Source organism: Panthera tigris, chromosome X (genome assembly GCF_018350195.1).
Source record: "Panthera tigris isolate Pti1 chromosome X, P.tigris_Pti1_mat1.1, whole genome shotgun sequence".
NCBI classification, from domain to species: Eukaryota; Metazoa; Chordata; class Mammalia; order Carnivora; family Felidae; genus Panthera; species Panthera tigris.
This window is the reverse complement of record NC_056677.1, coordinates 81,614,541-81,622,772: the sequence shown is the minus strand read 5'-3', so window position 1 is coordinate 81,622,772 and position 8,232 is coordinate 81,614,541. Positions and strand designations below refer to the sequence as shown.

Sequence of the window (8,232 nt, the reverse complement as noted above, 5' to 3'; positions counted from 1 at the left end):
TATATATATATAAAATGGAATATTACCCAGCCATCAAAAAGAATGAAATCTTGCTATTTGCAACGACGTGGATTGAGCTAGAGTGTATTATGCTAAGAGAAATAAGTCAATCAGAGAAAGACAAATACCATATTATTCCACTCATATGTGGAATTTAAGAAACAAAACAGATGAACCTAGGGGAAGAGGGGAAAAAGAGAAGGAGGGAAAACTCTAAGAGACTTTCAACTATAGAGAACAAACTGAGGGTTGATGGAGGGGAGGTGGGCAGCGGATGAGCTAAATGGGTGATGGGTATTGAGCAGGGCACTTCTTGGGATGAGCACTGGGTGTTATATGGAAGTGATGAATCACTAAATTCTACTCCTGAAACGAATACCACACTGTATGTTAGCTAACTAGAATTTAAATAAAAACTTGAAACAAACAAAAGAAGAAATGCTCGATAAACAGGGGGCTCCATGCCCAAAGATCTTGTACTATTACTCTTTCATTTTTTAAAATATAAATGGTCAATAGGGCCAGAGAGTTACACTAAACCCAATTTCATTGGTGGACCGAATTATATGTGCATGAACCTGTAAGGATAAAGTAATAAGGCTTCCTGCTCTCCTCACCTCCCTTCTTCCTACACTAAAGTCTATCACCAAACACACAAACTGTCCAAACCCTTAACACAAGGCCTGAGGGGAACCCAATGCACAGGGTCAAATGTGGAAGTATATCATTCTGAAAAATAAATATTTGTTATCCTGCTTAATACAACCCCTCAGGGCAGGAAAGACCAGGGGCCACTATCCTAGTTTACTACACACCAAGATGGCATGCAAGATAGTTCTGATTTAAAAGCAAAGAAGAGGGGCGCCTGGGTGGCGCAGTCGGTTAAGCGTCCGACTTCAGCCAGGCCACGATCTCGCGGTCCGTGAGTTCGAGCCCCGCGTCAGGCTCTGGGCTGATGGCTCGGAGCCTGGAGCCTGTTTCCGATTCTGTGTCTCCCTCTCTCTCTGCCCCTCCCCCGTTCATGCTCTGTCTCTCTCTGTCCCAAAAATAAATAAAAAACGTTGAAAAAAAATTAAAAAAAAAAAAAGGCAAAGAAGAGCCACAGCTCAAATAGAGAAACCAGAAAAAACCTTTAGCTTGGGATGTGATGTAAAATGAACGTACAAAGAGAACATTGAAAATAGTCATAATCATTCTTAGAAAACCCATTTTCGAGAGAACTTAGCAGAGAAATTAAACAAATGGAAGCATAAACACACAATTTTCCTGAACCATATCAATTTGCTAAACCTACACTTGGAATGTTTATTGAGACAAGACAAGTAAACTATGAATTTTAAAAAATAAGCCTTGAAATATTGTGCTTTAGGTGACAATTTATAAGAGAAGTATACTTCATTTTCGTAAAATTACTTTTGGACACATTTTACTGGGATAGACCCACTTAAATTCCTGAAATTGTTAGATGATAACAAAACCAAAATATCCTCCAAGTTCCTAATTTCCTCAGTTTCCCAGGAACTGCCCTCATCTCTAAAGACAGGACACTGCCTCCTCCATGCCCCCATGATCTGCCACTATCACGGCCACTATCCTAGAACTGTACCCTTCCCAAAATGATTGAGAGTGGCAACCTCCAGTGTGAAAGCATCAGGACACTGGCATGTGGCTTGGCTGGCCATGTGGCCTGCCTGGACCAGGCTGTCACACATCTGTCTCACACAGCACTTTCCAAAGTCCAGACAATTTGGTTCCAAATAATACCAGGTGTGGGACATCAAAAGTACATGCCATGCACATAGGGCTGTGCCACGCTAAGACTAGTTCCTCCTCAGTCTCTGTTCAACAAGAGTTCCAGAAAATTTTTGGCATCCACTCACACCCTAGGTCGCCACATTACCACAGCAGTGACAACTCTGTATTAAATGCCCACTGTTGCATGACCTGGTGTCATGGAAATTAAATGGTCACAGAAGCACAAAGAGACTATATATACATCCAGTGATCTCCCAGAAGGAAGAAATAAAGATAGAAGTGGGAAGGAGGGAGAAGGGAAAAGAGTGGGGAGGAAGGAGGAGAAATCTGCCAGAGCAGATGGATGCTAGTCAGGCTGTGCCCCTGCCACATGGTGGCTTTTTATTACTTAACCTCATTTTTACCCACATTTCAAATGAGGTTAAGTAAAAAAAAAATCACTCAGCACCCCAAATTCAACATGGCTTGATGTGAATTTTTTTTAGATGTTCAAGCTACACATCTGGGTCAGAAAACAAGTGTGTTCTCATTGCCTCCGTTTTCTCAAGTATCTTCAATGAATATTTTTTAGGAGCAAATTAGAAAGATTTTAAATCAGGCTCTGAAAATTTATATACAGTATCATCTAATTTTATGTATACAATATATAGAAATATGGATAGTGAAAGTGTCTAAAAGGGTATACACTCAGCCTCAATTCTGTGCTCTCTCCCCAGCTGCCACAGTTCCTTTTGCACCCCTCCACTCTTATACTCTGCACCTCCTCTCTGGGAAACCACATCCACTCCCATGTCCTCAATTACCATTCATCTTATGATGGCTCCCAAGTCTTTATTTTTCCTCTGAGTGCCAGTTAAATCCATTCAAATGACAATAGGCTGTCTCCACCTGGATGTCACATAGATTCCTCAAACTCAATTTATTTTAAGTGGATTAGCCTTTCCCTCCCAAATCTTTTTCTCCTACCTAATAATAGAGCAAGAAAAAAAATGTTACTTGCCTTTTCCCTAATCTATCCTTAAAACTGGTGTCAAATGAGTCTCCACTTTTACTTCATTCAATAGGGTCCTCGTATGCAACAACTTTAAGCCAACCAGTTCCTGACCCTTTTGTCTACTATTACAACATTAAGGTAAGTATATAGAAGCCTGGGTCTGAGAGCAGTTGGTAACTGAATGGAGGATTTTACCCTTCCCTGATCTCACTTGGAATATGTTGTGAAAGCTGGTGAGATCATGTCTGAAGAAACACTGAGCCTTTGGAAATAAGGAAATCTTATTCTTTGAGAAATTATTTTGACAGTTGTCTTGGAGGAATCACAGAACTCTACACAGTAGTCACTTAATAAATGCTAACTTTTATTGTTGTTCTTATTTATTAAATGACACTGACACATGGCAGAATGCCCCCCAACAAAACAAAGGCCACCCCAAAAAACTATCAACCCTGCATTCTAGGGAATTAAGAGTGCTTATTTTTCTTAATTAACTGCTCTGTGCCAGAACATTCAAAGTATTTTGCATGTATTATTTAATTTAGTCCTCATGACCAGCCCCATATTCATCACTCATCTATCATTTCAGAGAGGAAACTTCACGCCATCTCATTTTTAATCTAAATTCTTTTTTCCACTCAGTACATGTTCCAATCACCTGCTTCATTGCCAACACTTTCTTTTTCAATAATTTCCAAAAAAACCAATACTCATTTTATATAAATAAAAATACATAGATGAATAAAAAATAAGAAAAGTAAAAGATCACTCATTATCCTTCCACTCAAATATAGCCAGTTACTTTTGGGGTATCTATAATTCCGTAATTGTTAGTGTCTGCTTTAAAATATGTTTTATTATCTTCAAAAAAGAAAAGGAATCATTCTATGAATACTGCTATCTAAACTACCTTTCTCATTTAACAATGCAGGATGAATATCTTTTCCTGGCAACATGGATTTGGATCAACATATTTACCATATATACTGTGTGAACATTCTTGAATTTATTTCACCATTCTGGTGTGCTAGACACTTAGTTGTTTCCAATTGTTACTGTTTTGGACAGTGCTGGGATAAATAGCCTTGTCCATAAAGCCTTTAGCTAATTATTCAATTATTTCCTTAGGACAAAAGAGTAACAAACTTTAAGGCTTATATGTATTACCAAATGGCCCTCCACAAATCTTGGGCAAATTCAGTGTAAACTTATTCCTACCACAAGAGTTTGATAGGATCCATCTATCCACACCCTCGCAGATGCTGCACAGTTGATGAGAGAGGAATCTCTATATGAATTCCAATTGTTCTTTCTAGTCAAAAATATTTAATGACTCTTGGTGTTCAGTGGGATAATATTCAAACAACTCTCCACAAACTGGCTTCGTTCAGCTTTCCAAATTTATTTACTTCCATTCCCCACACTCTCCACTCTAAGTAGACTAGTATCCTCACTGTCATAGGAAAAGGGTTCCTACCTCCATGCCTTTCTCACCCTAGTGCCCACTCACTCCAGCTCTTGGAATGCCCTAACTACCTACACCATTCAGGACTCATTTTAAATAGCCTCTTCTTCCATGAATCTGTAGCTGACTACTGTATCCCACAGAAGCCTTTGCTTCCTCAGTGCTCTGAGACTGCACATTTGACAAGGAGTATATGGTCCAGATATTGTTATCTATTTGTTTGTATTTTTCTTACCTCTCCAACTAGATTATAAACCAAAGGACAAGGCTGGTTTCTTTCTTTCTTCTTGTTTTGTTCAGCATTAATACACAACTTTATTGATGATATACAAATAAAGTTAATGCAAATGACAGGAGGGAGCTTACTTATGAAAAACTAGTTCACTGTCACTTACGCAAAAGAAATAGTAAAAATATTTCAATCTAGGCAGCGAGATAAAAAGCAACAAACATGTTTTCAGAACAGGTAGTGATATTCATTCATCCAGCTTAGACCTGAAGATCAACTCAGATAAAAATCAGCATTGATTATACAATGATATTCATCACTCAAAATTGGCAGCTGAAAGGATTCCTTTATCATATAAACAAGGTGGAGAAAAGGAATAGTTTACAATGTGTGTTACTTCTAAACTACAAAATTAAGAATTTATTCCTGGCTCTTTGGAAACATATGCTCAGCCAGTTTGGCCATGAATTTTCCAACTTTTACTTTCACCAAAAAATCATGGTGACTTTCTATCCCCAGAATCTTATCAGCACACACTTGAAATTCTTTTAAAAAGAAGAAAAGTGAACCTTCACTGAATTGATTCTGAGCAGGTTCATTTTCTTCCCATTTAAAATTGTCATTTATGTTCTCAAATATGACCAGAAGTTTAAGAATAACCTCTTTGTTCTCCTTCTTATTAAAGAGGGAACCAAGTGAAGATGGTACTTGGGCCCTGAGCAGTTCTCTAGTCATGGCTGGATTTTCAGCCAAATTCAAAAGGAGTTTCAAAACCTGAAATTTGGTTTCTTCATTTCCTGCTGAAAATAAACGAAAAAAGTCTGAAATGGAATTAGCAAGCATGTGCTGATATTCATTAGTAACAGTCATATTTGTGAGCAATCTTAGTCCAGCCAGCTGCACCGATGAGTTCAAGCGAGAAGTGATTGTGTCATCACACACTTGATTCATGTATATCTTAAGCCTGCGCTGATTTTCAGCATTCACACTCAAGTTATTCAAGACAATTAAAGCCTTTTCCTTAACTATGGGATCCCGAGTATTGAGAATCTTTGCAACAATTGGGAGACCACCTAGATCACGAATAATATCTCTGTTAAATGCATAAGCAGCGTTGTTACCCAGAGCAATTAAAGCTGCTTCAAGAATATAAGGCTTTTCAGACATCTCAACCAAGCAAAGAACTTTCTGCAGCTCTTGAGGGGACAAAATAGTATCATCTGAATTGGGGGAAGCCCGTTTCTGAACGGCCCGACGAGCCCGAGTAGCCCTGGCCCTTGCTCTGGCCCTTGCTCTGGTTCCAGCCTCAGTCCCAATCCGGGCCCAAGGTGGGTACCACACTATACCCTTGTTTTCACTGTTGTCATCATCATCATCAGACCAGTCATTGTACCTGGCCCCAGGACAGTCCCCAACATCATCCACATCCCCAGACCCACCCTCAGCCATTTTCTCCTTGTTCTGTTTTCTTCCCCGGGTCAGTCTATAAATGCAATAGCAGGCTCCAGCCCCAATCACTAGTCCCGCAGTCACCCAGCCTACTTTCCTGGCGTAGCCCATGCAATCGTCCCTGACAATAGCAGGGACCAAGGAACAGAGTATTCACTCAGGCTGGGAGAGGAGCACTATGGGCCTGGGTGCAAGGCTGTGGAAGGTGATCGTCTTCAGCCACTTCAAGGACACAATAGCTGATACTGGAGGTGGACCTGGGAGTGGAGGAAGGAAATGGGATTTGAGTTTCTCTTTTGTGTTGCCCCACACAGAGAGTTGCACAGAAGGACAGGAGCATAACAAATGTGTAGCTGGTATGAAATGTAGATTGTTAATAAACCCTCTGTATCCTCCTCAGTTCACCCTCCCCCTACCCTCCCTAACCCACCCTCTTCCCAAGCCTAGATAAAGGCTATGGAGCCCACAGTCTCTGCTGAGGCCTCAGCACCCCAACCTCGGGTGTCCCCAGGGAATGGCACTGTTGCACTAACCTCCTCCAGACAGACAGTTTGTCCCTTCTTCCCTCCCCTGGAGGTGTGCCACGCCCAACAACCCTTTGGATCTGCAGAGAGACCACAGCTGGTGAGAACTAAGGACTTTGATGGATTGACTGTTCACATCCGTAGCTTTCCTGATTCACCATCCAGGCTGTTAGATTTTTTTTTAACCTCTATGCCATCCAAAACATGCACAAGCCTGCCCCTTCCCTAACCTGAAATGGGAGGGATGTTAGGAAAATAAGGTAGAATTGAGTGAGCTTATCCAACTGCGGCTGATTTCCAGCCCCTCCCCCATTCCAGGCAGCCCCCACGCCTACACCGACCTCTACTGATCCAAGGAAACTTCCTCCCTCTCTTCAAGTGGTGCCACCTGCTACAGCAGACCTGCAGGATGACAGATCGAAAACATCGGGACTAAGTACTGTTGAGAGAGGATTATGAACAAACTCTCTGATAGGTTTCCATACTGTCATTCTCCTCCACCCCACCCCCACCCCCGCCCCCGCGACACACACATACATACATACACACACACACACACACACACACACACCCTGAACGCCATTTCACCACAGTCCCGAGAGTACAAGAAACACACTCAGACTCAGCCCTAACCTAGATTATTGCCATCTCTGGCTTCTCCCTAACCCCACCACCGCCCCTCAGGGTCTCCAGATAGTCTTACCCTCAAATCGACCTTCACCAATTGGGGTTAATTTCCTTCCTCTTCTCTTGCCTGGTGTAGTGTCGCAACCTACGGAAAGACTGGCAATCCAGGAGAGGCATGGACCCCCTAGACACAGAGCCATGGTCAGGAAGACACAGCCACAGTCAGAAAGACGGAAAACGGCTGCTACTAGAGCTCTTGGTGGACGACCAGTCCCCAGAACATGAAACTCTTTCCTAATTCAGAGGCCTGGTTGTCAAAGGTTTCCCACCCCTATTAACCCCTCTCAGCGTTCTGCTGACACATCCCTTTGCACCTTCCCCCTCCCCAAATGTTCAACCTTTCCGCCGGCACTGTCCTGAAGGACTGGGGGCCAACACCCAGGCCACAGCTCCCTTTCCGGATTACAGCCTCGGCTCCCAGCAGATTCCCAACTCCGGATCTCTGGGCTCCTCCCCAAACAGCCCCCTGCTCACCATTTCGTAGCATCAAAATGGTCTGCGGGCGGGACAGATGTCTTGGAAAGCCAGCGGCGAGAGGAAGAGACGACGGAGGCGTCTCAGGACCCGCGACGGTCTCCGCCCTACGCCCTCGGCCATCCCCACCTTATGGAATCTCCCAGGAACTGACCTGCAAGAATCCAGGACAATTTCCTTCTCCTCCACCTCTTTCCCTCTGCCGCAGGCCTGCTAGCCCTCAGGGCAATGGGGAGCTGGTACTCAGACGGGAACAAGGACCAGAACAAGAAGGACTTCTGCACACGTCAGCTCTTGGTCACGTGAGACCTACGTCATCCACCAACTCGGGTCCCTAATTTCCCCTCCCACCAGCAGTGCGGCAGAAGAGGGACCGCCCCCCTCTATTCCCTCCCCCATACCAGGCCTTGTTACTCTTTCTTCTTTGCTAACCCCATCTCCCTGTAGTTGTGTTTGCCTTCCTCGGATTACCAGGAAGGGACAGCATCTTCCCCAGGGGCTACTGGCCACTTGTACTTTTTGAAAAATTGCCTCTTCCTTCCCCTAAGCTCCTGGGACAGCAACCTCTCCTTTAACCTCCCCTCCTCCCAGCTATTAATGTCTACCATTTCCTCTGAAATCTAGTCCCTGATCTCAAACGAAAAACCCATCAGAA

At 43.2% G+C, this 8,232-nt stretch overlaps 1 protein-coding gene across 5 annotated transcripts; it reads right to left on the bottom strand.

Annotated features, from left to right (window-relative positions):
- Window positions 1–1,099: 1,099 nt before the first annotated feature.
- ARMCX3 (armadillo repeat containing X-linked 3) lies at window positions 1,100–7,884 on the bottom strand. 5 transcript variants are annotated; one of them, XM_007074326.3, is made up of 5 exons: window positions 7,732–7,884; window positions 7,120–7,227; window positions 6,758–6,818; window positions 6,426–6,496; window positions 1,100–6,149 (listed from the first exon to the last, which is right to left on the bottom strand). In XM_007074326.3, exon 5 carries the CDS (start codon window positions 6,001–6,003, stop codon window positions 4,864–4,866), a length of 1,140 nt encoding a protein of 379 aa, XP_007074388.2. In that variant the 5' UTR covers window positions 6,004–6,149; window positions 6,426–6,496; window positions 6,758–6,818; window positions 7,120–7,227; window positions 7,732–7,884; the 3' UTR covers window positions 1,100–4,863. The 5 variants fall into 5 exon arrangements, with proteins under 5 accessions (XP_007074388.2, XP_007074390.2, XP_007074389.2 ...); XM_007074328.3 differs by having other exon boundaries at window positions 7,120–7,199; XM_007074327.3 differs by lacking the exon at window positions 7,732–7,884 and adding an exon at window positions 7,578–7,725.
- Between the last annotated feature and the right edge of the window lie 348 nt (window positions 7,885–8,232).

Bases quoted from the DNA above. Each gene is read 5' to 3' on its own strand.
- ARMCX3 (XM_007074326.3), bottom strand. From the start codon at position 6,003: ATGGGCTACGCCAGGAAAGTAGGCTGGGTGACTGCGGGACTAGTGATT.